We start from the raw sequence: 17662 nt of genomic DNA, 5'->3' as shown, positions 1-17662 counted from the left end.
CAACACAAGGCACGAGGATGTACGATTAATGGCGAACAAATGTTCTTGGGAAGAAAGGAGTGCTTCTCGGGATTATTCCATCCCACCTTGCTAATGTGAGACATCAAGATCAATATCATTCAGTCTATGAAAAACCATACGTAGTTCTTGGAAATCCACCAGACCGATCAATGTTCATGACTGGGACATGGTCAGGCGGGACCTGGCTAACAAACTATTGGAACATTACAAACACTCATATCTGTACTTGAGCCTTACTGTATCAAAGGTAGAATTAGGTCACATTTTCATGTTAATTATTTTGACATTTCTATTTCCTAAATTGATGTTGCAATCATGGGCAGTGTTCAGATTGTTGAAGAACTGGGTTTATTCAGAGATAATGAAATGGTCGAGGTAATCTGCTTAATCAATGGGTTAGTTGCTCCTTTAGAAAGGGAGTGCACCCTTACCCTCCACTTCATCTTTTAATGTGTCCGTTTCCATCGTATGATTATATGATTATGCAAATAGAAGGAAGTATAACTTGGGTGACTGTTCATGATCTTCTACATAACCTTTTCATTTAGCTTAGTCTTAATTTGATTAGACTTGTGTCTTAAGTTATATTCTTAACTGCTATTCGTACGCTACTATGTTGTGCCACGTGGTGGATATTGTCATTTCAAATATTCAGATTACCTAGTATTTCACACTGAACACTTGATAAGGGGTTACTTCCACCTACAAACAGCACATCAAACCTTTAACGAAAGAGATAAATTAAACAAAGGGTTCTGGTCTAACTCACTAATAATTTCTCCTCTCCCAGAAACGTATTACCCAGCCAATCCTCCTTCAAGCACCTCCTGCAGAACGCAAACTGCCCACAGCTCAGACCAAACACCACCCCCTGCGCGACACAAATTTGTTGAAAGCAATCTTTTCAATACTAAAACTCTTGCCTCTGACACAGCATTCACCCTTCATCTAGGGAGCAAAAATGCAAGTTGCAAGCTACTAGCCAACCATAGAAAAGTCACTTGCCTCCTGAACTCGAAGCATACACTCCACACACCATTTCGTGCTAGCCAACAGCTGTGCAAATTGTGCACCTGCTTTAACCACAAAGGTCATACAATAAACTATGAAACAACTTCACCAAAATTAAACATACCCATCAACATCTCACTTGTTGCACCCTCATACTCGCATCCCCTCTAAACTCAACAATTACTCCCATACCATAGCTAGAGTGTACTTTCATGCATTAACTGCGCACTGCCTTCACCACTGCCTCTACACCCAGCCACCAGTGTCATACTCAACTCCTGCCTCACCCATGGCTTCAACTGGAATACTGCTGCAAGTGGAGCACTTGCGGTCTACTGGAGCGAAAATTACCAAATACTCCCCTCTCATGCGTCGCATCTATGCACGGTCACCACCTCAGGTTATCGAAGCACGGAAACTGCTCTCCTAAACATCCGTGAAGACCTGCTCTCCAATGTTGATTCCACCACCCCCTGTGTCCTCATCTTACTTTATCTCTCTTCTGCCTTCGACACGGTCAACCACGCCATCCTGCTCAACCATCTCGATAACCTGGGTATCACCGATCAGGCCCTGGCTTGGCTGACCTCTTTCCTCTCCAATCGACCCTCCCAAGTCCAACTTGGGTCTTTCCTTTCCTCTATCTCACTCTCTACCTGTGGTGTTCCCCAGGGGTCTAGACCAATACCTGGCACTTCTCGCCCACCGCGTCGGTGTCTTCTGTCTCAACTTTCGATGCTATGCGGATGATACGACTCATTTTCAGGCTCCCCTCTGCCACTTCTCCATCTCTCATCTCTGACTGCTTGTCTGCTATGCAGGAGTGGTGTGCCGGCAATGATCTCTGCCCGAATACCAGTAAGACCGAGATTCTCTTCATCGGCACACCTGCACCCTCCTTTCCTGTTGCTCTCTGGCCAGGCTCTCTAGCCGGCCCCTCTTCCTGCTCCCCCCCCCCCTGCGAGGCTAAAAACCTCGGGGTCATCTTCGACTCCACACTCTTCTTCTCTCCTCACATCTGAGTTCTCTAAGAAATCACACTACCAGCTGCACCTCCTCAGTTATTCTTCCTTTCCTCTCCTTCCACCAGAAGCTCACTGTCTCCAGAGCTCTGGTTCTCACTAGGCTGGACTACTGTAACAGCCTCTTATTAAATCTGCCTGCATCTACTCTCCACCCTTTGCAACTCATCCAGACAGGACTGCGAGACTTTTCCTTGGCCTCAAGCCCTGGGATCGTATCTCTCCAGGACTGAAATATCTGCATTGGCTCCCAGTGGCTTCGAGGATTAAGTTCAAGATCCTGTGCATTGTCCGCAAGGCCTACTGGGGCCTGGGGCCTCGATACTTTCAATTCTCTCTTCCTAAATATCTTCCTTCTCGAGCTCTTCGCTCATCCGCCTCCAACTCCCCCAGGGTCAGTCGCTTCTCCAAGCAACGTGTTGGTGGTATCTGTCTAGCCGGGGACTCCCTCTGAACAGCCTCCCTGCCCCCCTGAAACTTGAGAACCATCTTCGGTTCCAGAAGCACTTCAAACCCTTCCTCTTTTCTTCTGCTTTCTCTCCTCCTCTCCCCTGCTGAACTGGCTGAAACTGCACTGGTCGCCTCTGATCTTGAGCCCTGGTCCCCTCCCCCGCCAGTTGCACACCGGCACTGCCTCCCTGGCAACCCCTGCACTTATGGACTGTTTCTGTATCCCTACAGCCCACTACCTGCACTTGACACCTGTTGTCTGCACTCACACTTTCTCCTACTGTTGATCTTTTGTACTACATGAACCCCCTCCCGCTCCCCCAGCACTTTTCCCCTTTCTCCTTCACTTGCGTGATCTCAATGTCACCTGGCCTAGTAAGATCGTTGTCTCAGTCTTCACTCTGTTCCCCCTCCCCTGCTTCGTCGCGCCTTGAAACACTTGTGTATAGGCGCGTTATAAATGCCATATCATTTCCACCCTTTGCCTACTTATTACCACTAGCAACGACTCCAAGCTCCCTCCTGTAGAGTAGTAAATATTCGTCCCCTTACTTGGCCGTTTGGAGCAGACAGTGGTACTAAAAGGAGCTTTTTATCCTGCGCTGGTGGGGGCTGAGGGGGTGCAGGCAGGAGGATGAGGGAGGCAGTGACTGGTTTGAAAAAGCACTAGCAGTCTTTGTATGCAGCCATCTTTTCCACACTTTTTTCCACAAAATTCTTTCGTGGAATCCAGGCCTCTTATAGGCCCAGGAATTCACCCGATCCTCCCCCAGGCCTGTTCTCTGGGTAGCCCAGGGCAGCTGCAATGGGCACAGAGGCCAACATTCCTCCCGTTTGCCAGCTGCCCAAGCCCGCACTACCCCCTCGGCCAGGTTTGATCTTTCAAAGACCCCCCCATACATCAATGAACGTTTGCTTTTCCTCAGCAAGAAGTGGGTTTTGCAAGTTTCGGAGAGCCATCCATCAAAGGATGGCAGCTCGGGTGTTTTCCAGACTTGCAGACTGTTTCCAGGTCAGCATGGGAACCCTCCTGGCCCTTGCCCACTCCCCATGTGAATGTTCCTCACTGTCCCAGTTAGCAGCCACCTCACACTACAAGAGACAGTAAAGGCACATCCAGGATACCCCTCATCTCTTTAACGGCCTATGGCCAGAAGTGGAAAGCCATTTCACAGCCCTACAGCTTATGCAGTAGAGGGCCCCTGGTAGGTTTACATGCCTAGTATGTGGCAGTGTCCAGCAAGCCCTGTTGGGACACCATGCCCAGGGGTCCAGTATGTGCAACGCAACAGTTTGGCCTAGCACGCTCTAGCCCCCTCATTCATTCAAAGATGCCGCCTGTATTACTAGGCATCAGGAGAGCCATTCACTATGAGCCACATTGTGTCCCAGGTCCTCCGACCACCCAGCCTACACTCTTGCAGCCACCGTGCTTCTTCCTCGACTTAATCCTCAAGTCAGTAACAGGTTCTTCAGGAGGGCCCACGGTGTGCACATCCTGGTTTGCCTGGGCCAGAGTCCCCCTACAGTTGTGCCGTCCAAGTCAAATTTCCCTTTCACTACTGCGAACTTCAGCCGCCTGTCGCACTCCAAAGAATCTAACCGCCAACTAGGTTCCAATTAGGGCAGAATCGCAGATTCCCTTTCAGCTTGACCACAGAGTGATGCTAATGCATGAGAGAAGGGAGGGCGGGACTGGGTAGCCCTACGCCAAATAATTAGCATATCTTCTTCCAGACCGATTTAAGAAGCCTGGCAAAATGTTCTTCTCTCACTAGAGATATTGTAGTCAGTTTTGAGGCTGGTAGCAGACCCTCTTTGGAAACTTCTGCAGCAGCCTAGACTGCTACTATGGAGCCATCCTCTGCCCCATGTCACATAGAAAGCAGGCTGGCAAAGACCAGATGCAAAGTTTCTAAGTAAAGTAAGGCAAATCTGCCTTTAACCACTGAAGCACAGGCAAGAACAAACAAATCCCATCAAATCCACCCAGAGCAGTTTCCGCCATATCAATCGTTTGTTCCCAACTTTAGCCAACCACAAAGTTAACACTTTCAACCATCTCCTTCACGTAAATCAACTTCTGCCCTGTATAAGGGTGCAGAAGTAAGTCTGATACAAAGGGGTCCTAGTGATGGCAAATTCTTTTATAAAAGTGAGAAAAAGAAAACAACATTTTTTATCTTGCCCTAATCTCTATGAGGGGGTTTCCCTGCCTCAACCAAAATAGTGTCAGAATGTCCAAAAGCAAAAAGTACCAAAGTCCAATGTCAGAATCCCAACTGTCCCTCACACTTGGTTTAAAAGAAATTAAAAGACCACCTTTCTAGCCCAAAGGTGCAACTTCCTTCCCCTAGAAAAATAAAGGCCATTCTGGAATCTACAGTTCAAGTGTTGGGGGGGGGGGGGAATCTCCCTTCCCCAGGCTTCTTATAATGTTCATCAACTGCTGGTGGAGGGGGGGGGGGGTGGAGGGGGGGGTGTCTTCCCTACCCCCTCGGGCGTGAAACAGTTCAACAATTGCTGGGGAAATCTCAGTTCCCTAGTTGGCCCTTTTCAGGCTTCTTTTCTCTCTGGGTCGCCCACTCAAATTGTCAGACCTGGATCCTTTTCACCAGGCACAATTTCAAAGAGGAGGAGTTTGGATGAGTCTCCAAATTGTGGTGGGTCCCCGATCCTGGTTGGCGGAGCTTGTTTCCTTCCTACCAGACACTGCCACAAAGAAGAGTAGTCTGGATGCAATTCCAAGTTGTGGTGTCACATACATATGGGTGTGGATTCGCACCACAGGTTTTCGCCAGTACCGTGCTAAATTTGTTGAAATTTACTGGCAGTGCAGTGCTGGCTCCCAAATTTTTGAATGCCCCACCTCTCTCGGTTAGTTTTTCACTGTTCTGGCAAGTGTTATTAAATCATTTAGTTTTCAAAATGACTTGTCTGCTGTCAGGGTCCCAGACACAACTTGCCCAGTTAAGTTTTCTCTGGCCCAGCACCTCTCCGTCCATCGGCATACCTCGTTCGTGGTCCGTGAAAGTCTCGGGTGGTTGCGTGCATCTGCCGTCTGTGGTGGAACTTCACCTGCTTTCTCCGCTCATCTCTGGGCATGCCGGAGGCTCCGCCGTGCCGGCTTTTCTTGTTGGCGTGGGACCATTCCTCCATAGGTAGAGACCTTTGTGGATGCCAGGAGCGTCTTCCATGCTGCTCACTGTGCTGTTGCTGCACACTGGGTCAGCTTGACAGCGATCTCCTTTTCACAGCTCCCCAGTTTGCCTCTCTCCTTCCCTGAACGTACTACATCACGCAGTCCCTCAAGGGCAGGTTTGACACTTTGTCAAGTTCTTCTTTGCGTTTAACTTGGTTCTTTCCAATCAGCTGTCGAGAACCACTAGCATGGGCAAAGTGGTTAAGGGAGGTACTCTGTACTGCTCCGGGCCGCCTCCTCGTCACAGTACTGATGGGGTTATGATGTGACTCACTAGAGATTTTTTTCTCAGCTCAGTACTCTGCTTACTACAGAAGTACATGGGATCGGAGGGTAGAGGTGAAGAGGAAGGATGTAAAGGGGCTTGGGGGTGTTAACAGGATACAGTATTCTCACAATATGGTTGTCACTGGTCCCATGGAGAAGCCCGCCAAAAAGTGGAACAAAGGGCCCGACCTTGGTTGGAGTTACAGAGACGGACACGAACGCCCTTTTAGAAAAGAGTTCTGGCAAAAAGACCCAACCGGTGATTTAATATTAAATAAATAAACCAGCGGTATCCAACATTGCACCAAAAAGTGGGGCGTTTAAAATCAATGGGAAAATCCCATAGGAAATATTCCGGTGGAATATTTTGCGTGGTAACCACTGCCACCAGCCAGAAACTCGACAGGAGGGGACTGGACAGTACCCCCTTGGAAACAGACCCAGGGGCAATCGAATTAACCCCTTCCCGTACTTCCACAATATGACGGTTTGTTCTGATTCTGTTCGCAATTTTGGACTAGTAAAGTCAATGGTGACTTTACATGCCCTGGGAGACGGTAGTCAGTCCCAGGGTATGGAGTCTATGTTTGGGGGTCACTATGACACCCCTGTGTTACTGCACTGAGGGTGCTGTGTAACACATACACTCAAACAGATGATACCCTATGAGTAAAAGACCCCATAGCCCATAAGCACACCAAAAGTCACAGACATACCTCAAATCATGCCTAAGAGTGGGAGAAAACGAGTCTCACTCTTAGCAGGAGAACAAAAGAAACCCCAAAAATCCAGCAAAGCTGCTGGGGGACTCACTAGGTTTGGGAAATTAGCCTTATAAGAGAATTCTCCCCAACAACCACCATAGGCTTCAGTAAGTCTCTCCCCTGCAACCATTAATTCCTCCATGGTTCGACCCTCAATACTAAAACCTCTTGCTTCACCCAGTCTCCAACACACTAGTCGCATCTGGGAAAACCTCCTGCATCCTTAACAAGCCATCTCATCTTCACCAGTCAAACCCTGCTCCGCCTTCTTCATATGCACAGTGCCACGCACATCCCACTGAATTCCCTCTGCATCCATTGCTATTTCAGCCAGTCACCTACCCCCAACTTATCAATGATTCAATAGCAATTGCATCATCAATCTTTACCATAGCAATATACTGCTATGTTCTGGCCCACTGTCTCTCCCCCCCCCCCAGCCCCACTAGGCCTACTTGATGTAATGACTTTGATCATGGAATGGGCTTACTTCAGGGATTCATTTTTACAGAGAAATATGCCTGATCCAATAACCCCTTGCACTTTACCACAGCAGTCCCACCCCGCAATCGGTGACAAGAAACAAGCTATTTAAATAGGATTATTCTGTTTTATTTAAACATAAAATCATGAAATTAAAGATGGTCCCCTAACTTTCAATGTTGGGGGAAGTCACCACAATGCACCACATAAATACAGGTAGCTTGTCTAAAATAAGGAAACAACCTCCCTATTTTTCCCCATATAATTTCATTACAATGTGCACAAACGTACATATGTATATAAAAATATGAATTACTGTTTTAGATCAAAAAATAAAATCCTCCAATATAAAACATACAAATTCACATTAGTGACTTTGATTCAAAGACAAAGCCATTCTTCGATTAAAGTTTTAAACAAAACAATGAACTTAGGTTCTCTGACCGACAAATAAAAGGCATCCAAGAAATAGTGGCTTAAAAAATGACTTATTTTAGGACCGAGTCAATTTTAAAATGTTGACCACCATCAAAGGCACACTGTTGGTTTCCAGCTTGGTCATAGATACAAGACTGTTTAGTGGGGTTGACTTTGTTGCAGTTATTCTAAAGGCTTGGGTTCAGAAATTCTATTTCTATTTGGAATGAAGGGAAAGTAATGCCTAACTTCTTCACTATTCTCTAGAAATCAGGACCACCCTCCAAACACCCCATTTCAATATGTTCATTAAGGAATGCATGTCAATGTATGGACTAGGGCAAACGTCAATCACAAAGGCTTGTTAGTCCACCTTTCAATTCGGGATGTTTAGTTAGTTTCACTTTAAGATAAGCCTCAAGGTGAAACTACCCAGGATTTAAATTGTTATTATCAAATCACAAAACACATATCCCTTGTACTATATTGCCCCTTTCAGTGACAGCTTATAAACATGGTTCCCCCAAAAAGCTCATTACTGTCTGGGATTTAATGAGATCTTCGGACATTTGTTTAAATGCTTTGGAAATACTGTACCCACTTCTGGGTGGGCTTTATAAGGCCCAGGACAGATGGGGGCCATCAACCTGCTCTAGGCAACTCTGGTAGACTCTTCCTTTCAGTCCGTCACTCTTCTACCAAATTCCTGCACAGTGAACTTGATTTTGTCTTGGGAAAGGCCTCTGGAATAGGTTGCCCCTAGAAAAAGTCTAAATTAGGTGAATTTCAGTCTGCGCCTTCCAATTTGAACCCCAATCCGATTGTCTACTGTTAGCAGGTTCTCTTCCTTTGCTGCTTTCCCAAAAAACTCCTATATGCCCAGCAAACATCAACCATCCAGCGTCATTTGATTTGGAAATGTTGAAATGGACAGAACCCATGATATGCTCTCTTCATTTACTCAAAACCAATACGGACCTCCTTGTTGCCTCAATGGGCCCATTGAATTCTTTAGGTCATAAGGGGGATGCGTTAGCTATGTGATCACGCTCTTCTTGGGAATATGAAATTAGAATTGGTCTGAAATATTTATTTTGCTTATAATTTCAGTATAGACTTGTGTCATTCATAAGAATTATCTATTCAGATTTGCAAGAGTAATCGGAATGCAGAGACCTATGTTTGTGGATGCTTGCATCAAAGTTATTGAAATATGCAAATTTAAAAATGTATTTTAAAATGCCTTATATGTATGATGTTACAGGGTTCAAAATTGAGCAAGAGCTAAAACCAGCTTCTAGTAGACAGGGTATCCAGCATACCGTAAACAGATGCACATAACTTACTCCATTATGTGTAAATGTGTTCTAGATATGTGCTAATTCTACTAGATTCATATTCTTAAATACGCAAGTTAGTGTCACATATGGAGGTTTGTAAGGCACTAGTTGGCCTGGGGAGCCAAAAATAGTCCCCGGTAGATATTGGTTTCAAGCTAACTAGGCTCTCCTAGGCTAGAGGTGCCAGCAATTTTTAACCCAGCGTTATCCTCTTCACACCTACTTAAGATAATTTTCTTTTTTCAAAATCGGACTGTTTCGAAAACTAGAGCTAATCATGTCTTGGCCCCATTTTATCAGTTGAATCCATCTGCTGAGACACATTCTTTAAAACAAAAAGGTATAATTTGAATGTGCTTCTTTAATGGGGCAGATTACTCTGCCGGGGTCAGGGTTCAGTGGTGTTTGGGGCCTCTGTTACTAAAAATGCACTTGGTAATGCACCAGACCCTAAAGGCATTTACCTTTCCATCTCACTCAAAAAAAAAAAAAAAAAAATAGGACCATGAAACGCCTACATTTAGAACGCATTTTGACTTTCGTTGTGTTTTACACAGGCCTTTGCTCTGCGTAAACCAGATGTGTCCATTGTGACGAATCATGGAACCACTTCACTTCTCCCCAAGCGGGATCCCTTCCCTGTAAGGCTTGGTAGACGAGGCTGCTACCCAATATTCCCCATAGGGGTGGTAAAAGGCAGGAGGACCTCACAGGGAGAGACTCCCCTCGAGGGGACAAGTGCTCCCCCTTCCATGGCTGAACTCCCTAATCTTCTAACCCTTGAGACTGTCTGACAATACTACCATCTGCTATTGTGACCATTCTTCCCTTCCTTTTAAAAAATCTAATGCTATATCCTTTGGAAGTACTGAGAAGAAGAATGCTGAAGGAGTCAAAGAGGAGGCCCCAAGAAGGTCAGAATACATCACAGAAGCAAAAAGAACTTTCATACTACGCTGGGGCGGAACCAGCGAGAGATATAAAGAGAGATGAAGGAATAACTAGAGAGCCAGGTGTGCAGCCTGGAGAGCCCGGAAAGGTCAAACTCCAAACAAGGACCGGAGGAAAGGCTGTGCAGAAGACACAGGCAGCAGACTGAGGGAGTCTTTCGTAGGTCTACCAGGGGCAGACCCCTCCTCCACCTTCTAACCCTCCTCTCTCACTTCAGTCCCCCTCTATATGCACTTAACCTCAGCAATAATGTAAATTGTTCCCTGTACTGTTTTCTGGTTTGATGTAATGCTATGTATTGCGTGTTCCTCGTGTAAAGCACTTTGGCTTAAAGCGCTATATAAATCTAAATAAATACAAATACAATTCCTGGAAGAGGAAGCAGTGGTGTGACCTCAACGAGGTGGACCATTTGGCCCAATATCTACGCTGGCATTGTAAAAACCAGAGGACCACAGAGCCAACGCGGAACAGAAGTAGTAGAGGAGAGAAGCCAGGAAAGCCAGTGACACGAACCCCAATCCCTGGAAGAACCAGTGATGTGCTGCAGCCCACAAGAAGGTAAAGGGAGGCATGGGATCTTTATCTCGGGAGTAATCGCTCTCGTCCCAGTCAACGACATTACTGATCATGGTTGGAAATCGTTGAGATACCAAGAGGGATGCAACCAGTACGCATCGGGAGTGATCTCCCTCGTCACAGTAGTTGGAGAAACGCTAAAGTTAAACCAACTGTGGAAGCTAAAAGAAACCAGAGAAGATACATTCCTTAGAGGAAGCAGGATTGTATAACCTATAGGGGAGCTCTCAAGGATGCCCATAGAGAGCTACAAGAATTAAAGACTCTTGACAAGTAGGGAGACTGAACTAGCAGAAGTAAGCATTCCCTTGTTTCCAATATTGAAGAACTCACTTTTTCAGGAACTTTTTTTTGGGCCTGTGGGACGAGTTTCTCTTGTCGCCAGGAAAAGGGAGTCATTCCCCTGGTGCTCTTTAGGTTTTTTTTTGTTCTTAGTGGCAGGGCTAGGGTAAGAGTTTGGACAGTGGACGGTAATATTGTGTTAGACAATCCGGACGAGCACCTTAGTTATCTTTTCTTTAGAGTTAAGGAAAGATAGGCTTTGGTTTAGTAATTTAATAAAAGTTGTTTGCCAAAATGCTACCTGTGTCCAACTCCCAACTCCCTCACTCCAGCACACCACAAAGCTCATTAATGCGTGGGTCACAGTAATGGATACTGGGCCCTGTACACTCCCCGTCTCAACAGAGCTGAGCTTTCCGTTCACATACAGTTTAGGCATAATACATTTCACAGCTTTAGGTTGACACAGCTGCATGAACTAGATTGTGTCCCATTGACTAATGAGCTATTTACCATCTCCCAACACTTACATGCTACCATTCAGCAATACACTAAAGATGAACTGTATCTACAATTTATGTTCACCCCATCTTTTCCTTTCAAAATACTATAATCCAAGCATTCAGTTTACTATATTCTGAAAGAAACATGGCAGTGGAAATCATTAGCCAATTTCTTTGTAATTAAATAAAAACGGTTTTAGGTTTAACATTGTGTAGAAGGAATCATTTAATGGCCAAAATACAATTCAACCAGATAATTGATTACATGAATTCACAGTCATGATGAACACTTAATACAAAGCATGCACTCAGACAGTATCTTTAATTCACCAGAAAAATGGTTCTGCGTACCGACAGATTACCCAGGGTTGAACAAATAAAACAAAAAAATTAGCAAATATTGAATAGGAGACTGCAAATATTTTTTTTAAACCCAACATTAAGAGTCCCACAGAAATATGACAGATTGTTTACCACACCCAAGCAATTCACCAGCACAAGGAATCAAAGCTTTGAGCCCAGACATGCACCACAGACCGAGAACAGACAAAAGCAGCGAGAACTCGCACAGCATCAGGGGCATCCCAGGCAATCCCCCTTAGACAAGCACAAAGCTCAGCAGGTTAAAGGGTAACCATACCCGTATACAGGGGTAGATCTAATAATAAAAAGACAAATGTGTACACACCAGTCAGCCCCCTCTTACCCCTTCGCCCCCGCTAAACACACACTTGTTTTTGCGTGGACTTATGACTGACAAAGAATGCTTATGAGAAAGTGCACATTTCATTTGGTTTCTATATAGTGGCCTGTTATATTAATTTGATTAGTGCCTTGCTGCAACAAATACAAGTTGAACACAAACGGTGGTCAACTGAATACATCTGTGGCAAATTAGCCCCTCTATCTGATCTGTCAAAGTTTACCAGAGGCCCAGTGGAGCCTGCAGGGCCCGCTTCCTCACACAAAAGCCACTCCACCTGTTGAAGAGCCTCGATTTCTGCTTCATGTAACCGCAGCACAGAAAAAGTAACTCAAGGTGGTGGCCTCTCTATAAGCATCTGCGGGAGCCAGAACTAGCGGAATGTTGGAGTGGTCCTCAGGAAGATCATCCAGAGGCAGTGTCGACATGAGGGGAGGAGGGGCGGGGTCAAGACATCAAGAAAGACTGAAGAGTGAAACCAAAAATGTATGATCATGCTTATATTACCTGGGTTTACCCAGTCATAAACTAGGGACCAAAACAAAGACCTTTAGGAGGTAGGAGTGCCAGCTGGAAAGTCCTTAAAAACAATCAAACAGGAGAAAATGGAGGGTCCCTGTGTCCCAGAAGGGATATAAGCAGCAAGCTGCTCAGATAATAGTGCAGGGTTTGGAAAATTGAAAGTTGGAGGAAAATTCTATCTTCGTTACCCCCAGCAAGCCAAACGATTTTGGTAACATCTACTGTAATTGGGTTACTGGACTTCTGCAACAGGATATATTTGGGACAACCCAAATATCATATTCAACGTATGCAGATCCTCCGGAATTCAGCAGCAAGACTGGCACTTAAGGCGCCTCGTCTGACCCCTTGTGCATCACCGTCATTGCTCCCGGTGGCTGCACAGATCGAGTTTAAGATACGCTGCGTCATCATCGGGCTGTGCACAATGTTGGCCCAGAGTATTTGAAGAATAAGATAGTAGGTTACTGTCCAGCCAGACAGTTACTTTCTGCTTCGCAGTTACTCCTTAAAGTACCGAGGTATCAACAGGAATGGCTGGGAGGTCGTTCATTCTCAGTTAAGGGTCCCAGGCTGGGGAATTCACTATCACCATCTCTAAGTCATGAATGAGTACCTCTACTTTCGAAGGGTACTTAAAACCCATTTTTTCCAACGTATTAACTCTACAATTTTGAGTAGGAGATGCTTCTCACGTTGTCGACACCAGCGCTTAGGCGCCCTTGGGCCTTAGTGCACTTTATACATTTTCAAATAATAAAAACTCACTATCCAGAGCAAGATGACCCAGAAAAATCACGAACACTGATGTCTAATCTCCATTTGATGCCTTAAGATCATTGGCTACCCCTCAGGACGTGTTAGTCGCCATGGCGGCTACTTTCTTCCCTTCTTCTAGTTTATGTTATATGTCTGTATATGTTCTTGTAAACGCCTGAGACCTTCGGGTGAGTGATTGCGCTATATAAGAAACTCCTTAGGTAGTTAGGATGCACAGCATGTGAACCACACTGCTTAGGGAATACTGGGCAGTTGACTGAACCAGTCTGAATTCCAAATGAGGGACCCATGGTGTACCTTGTCACAAATGGATGCTGAAAGGGAGTCGGGGATACTTAGTTGCCACTGAATCTGCAGCTTGTCTCCATTGGATCCTTAAGAGTCTGAACCTGTATCTGTACTTTTTCCCCCATTGATACATGAATGGCAAGTGGCACCTGTTAAGAATCCCAAATAAAAGAGGCTGGAAAAGCCTATTGGGACGCTTCACAGAGCTGGGAAAGACAGATTACAAGATGCCGAGGAAGCCTATGGTGAGCTGAAGGATACGGAAAGTCAAGGCTCAGCAAACCTAGTGTGAACACCAAAAGTGGGCCTGAGAAAGCCTACCTAGAATCTCGTGCAAGGAAGTATCCTTGAACCGTTAGAACCCAAAACAGTGGGAGAAGGATTGGAAAATGCGACGAGGGAGGCCATAGAATGACAAATGGATCTTTTAAAAAAAGAAAGCAATATCGTAAAAGAAAGAAAAGTGAGAAAATGATTCTTGGCCATCTTGTGGCCTTCATTCGACTGATTTGCCACACTACCATCTCGGCACCATTGTCCACTTACGTTCTGATCAACCCAATCTGGGCTGATATTCTAAGTCCAGGTCTTTGCATGCTCATGTCACTTTGCTTCACTTGGATATTGACATGAGAATGCAGTCTATTTAAGGTGCTAAATCTGCAGTTAAATCACAAGGCTTTTTAATGCAGAACTAAATACTACATTTTCATTGTGGATGCCACATTAATTTGTATTGAAAGATAGGAGTAAATAAAACAGACAATAAAAGGTTGCATAATATTTTGAGTTCACTGCATTATCTCACAAAGCAAATTGTAAACCAGTTTCTAACCATCTCTCTTGCATCATACAACAAAATGCACAGGTAGAAACCACAATCTTTGAACACGACTGGCCAGTTTATTATGCATTGTCTTTGAATGTACTCATGGTCTGGCTCCTCCCTATCTGGCTTCCTTAGTTTCATTCTATACTCCTACCCCTTCTCTTCACTTGCAATCCCTTTTACTTCTGGTTACTCCAAAACACACTTGTGTTTCCTCATGATTTCGTTCTCCCTCTGCTGGCTCCCAAATTGTGGAATGCCCTTCCTCCGTTTTTCCTCAGCTCTGTACTCTTTTCGTTCTTCTCCTAAAACACACTTGCTGCTATCTTATCAACATTTGATAATTCAATTCTTCATTTGCTCATTTTTATATCGTATTTACATTTTTCAGTGGTGAACGCTCTATATGAAATCAATAAATGGAAATATAATGAATTGTTATGGCCTTGCTGATCTTGCTCTTAACACCACAAAGGACAAAGGATTCCTGTGAGCCAACATTGTCAGCAGGTTCCTAATTTCCTGGAATTCCCCCACAATTGTGCAATTTAGTAGCATTTGCATGCCATGAGGATGCACAGCATCTTTTAATTATCGCCCTCTACTGCTTCTTTTCAATACAACAGCAGGATTTGTTTACCGTTCACAGATTATTAACAAATTGCCTTTTTATTCAAGAAATTAAAACATTACTTACTTTGTCTGATTACTAAGGAGCGTAACATTCACATTTCCAAGAACCAGATTCAGGTATAAACTGAAAGACAGTGAAACAAGAAACAGAATATGATCACTCCAATCACAAGGGTAGTTTTCTTTGTGAGGCACTCGCCAATGTTCAGCCAGAAAATTATTAGAATTAGACTTTTTGAATTCCCACTCCTAATTAATTGTAATGTAATTTAATTCTTTCAAGTGGATTTCTCTTTTCAAGTGAATTGTACAAAAACAAGGCATAAAATAAGCGGTGTCGCATAGCAATTTGCTATGCAATTCTGTCAGTTTGCTAATCAAACGGACACTTGTGTAGCAAAGATAGCTCTTTAAGTTGCCCTCTTCAATGAAAGCCCACCTCGACCTGCACTTCCTCTTGCCCTCTTCCTCCTCCTTTCTCTGTTAACTTCAAGTCCTAAAGGAGAGAAAGTGCAGCAGTAATTATCTCCTCCACTCTTAAGTGCCAAGGCATGTGTGGGGAGTGCTAGGCAAGAATTTATTTTTCTGTTTCATATAATTGCAAATCAGAAATAAATCGGGATGCTAGCTTTTTATATGCTGTCTGGCAAAGACCAGTATGGGTCAACTTTATATATTTTTTAAAAGACAGTCATGCAGTTCCATTCCTAAAATGTAGGTTGTTACATAATGCTCGATTGCGTCATATCGACGAGTGAACACTTTTGAAAATGTACATGATCACATGATCGAATGTGCTGGATGGCAAACCTAGTTCTGTAACCTGCAGGCTGCATACATCTTGCAACTGGTGCTCATCCAATGAGCGGTTTTATAGCAGTTACCCTGAAAGTGAGATGGCAGCAAATTAGAATATTCCACCTAGTTTGAACAGTTCTCTGCCTGCTACACCTACTACTCTGCTTAGTCTCTTACTTTCTTTCCTCTTAAATAATGAATACACAAGGCTAACTAGATTTTTACGCAAATTAATGATCAATAGTACCGTCCAGACTGTACATGGACACATCCGCTGCAATACCACACACTGTAGTTATCCTCCAGAGCTCACTTTGCTCAATGATTACATTACATATTAGCACCTGCGCGAGCAAGCTGGCCAAACAGTTTTCAGAGTCTTTTTACTCCTTGACATTCTACATTATCACCCAGTTGCTTTATACGAGCTAACCTGAAATTGAGATTAGCACAAACTACAAGATTCCATCTAGTTTGCTTAGTTCTCCGCCTACTACGCAATCCACTCCAAGTCTTTCTTTCCTCTTACATAATGAATAAACAAAGCAAACTAGATGCTTACGCAAAGTAGAGATCCATTGTTCCATCCAATATGTACATCTACAGATCTAGTCAATAACAAACACTGTAGTTAGCCTCCAGAGTTCGCTTTGCTTTATGATTATGACTGCATTATATATTCCCACCTGCAGGAGACAGCTTGCAAACTGTTTCCAGAGCCTTCTTTTAAAAGAACAAGTTACTTTCTTACCCGGTAAAGTTCTTTCGATGGGATGGTCCGACGACGTATTCCATATCTATGACAGATAATCACCACAGCTGTGCTGCTTCAGAAACTTTTATCGGCGTCTGCGTCCTGCGTCGATGAGCCGTCGTCGAGGACCTCCTCCGACGTCAAGTGGGACGCACGACGCCCGTAGCCTCAGTTGTAGTTTTTTCCCCCAGAACGTGTGACATTAGTCTACTGCCAGTCAGACACAAAGCCTTGCGGAACGTAAGCTGCAATCGCAAAAGAAATTCTGCAGCGGGGAAGGTAGGGAGGGAGCGATATGGAATACGTCGTCAGACCATCCCATCGAAAGAACGTTACCATGTAAGAGAGTATCTTGTTCTTCGAGTCGATTGGGTCCTCCGACGTATCCCATATCTATGACAGACTCCCAAAGCAGTACCAGAGCAGAGAGAAGGAGGGAAAGAATTTAGAATCAAAATTTAGAATTGCCAATCAAATAGCAGAGCAAAGGACTGCCTTGCCAAAGGCCAGATCCTGTCCTCGGATGGAATCGAGGGAAAAGCGACGTACAAATGTATGTACTGAAGCCCAGGTGGCTGCATCACAGATGTTGCATAGGAACACCCCTCTGCAGGGCAGTAGATGCAGCCATACCCCTGGTAGAATGGGCCCGCAAGCCAGCCGGTGGGGCCTTACCCGCCAAGCGGTAACACTCCGAGATAGCCAAAATAATCCAGCGAGACAAAGTCTGTTTCGTCACAGCTTGTCCAAAACGCTTACCAGCGTAACCAATAAAGAGTTAATCGTCCACTCTGACCCGGGACATGCGTGAAACATAAAAGCTTAAAGCTCTCCTAGGATCAAGCCTATGGAGCCTCTCCTCTTCCTTACCAGGATGCGGAGGAGGATAGAATGCCGGAAGAACAACCTTCTGGGCCAAATGAAATTCCGTCACTACCTTCGGAAGAAAAGAAGGACGAACTCTAAGGACAACCCTGTCCTTATGGAAAACAGTGAAGGGTGGCTTAACTGAAAGTGCCTGTAACTCACTCCCTCTGCGAGCGGAAGTAACCGCAACTAAAAA

At 44.7% G+C, this 17662-nt stretch overlaps 1 protein-coding gene across 1 annotated transcript in view; it reads right to left on the bottom strand.

Annotated features, from left to right (window-relative positions):
- The window catches only part of TMEM120B (transmembrane protein 120B), a 267192-nt gene that overhangs the window by 147322 nt on the left and 102208 nt on the right, over positions 1 to 17662 (bottom strand). The window contains exon 4 of the mRNA XM_069619587.1: positions 15112 to 15171. Coding sequence (XP_069475688.1) covers positions 15112 to 15171 — 60 coding nt within the window. The remainder of the gene's footprint in view (positions 1 to 15111; positions 15172 to 17662) is intronic.

The sequence above is a fragment of the Ambystoma mexicanum genome, chromosome 10 (assembly GCF_040938575.1).
Source record: "Ambystoma mexicanum isolate Mex_15411 chromosome 10, UKY_AmexF1_1, whole genome shotgun sequence".
Taxonomy (NCBI): Eukaryota; Metazoa; Chordata; class Amphibia; order Caudata; family Ambystomatidae; genus Ambystoma; species Ambystoma mexicanum.
This window is presented reverse-complemented; position numbering and strand designations above follow the sequence as displayed.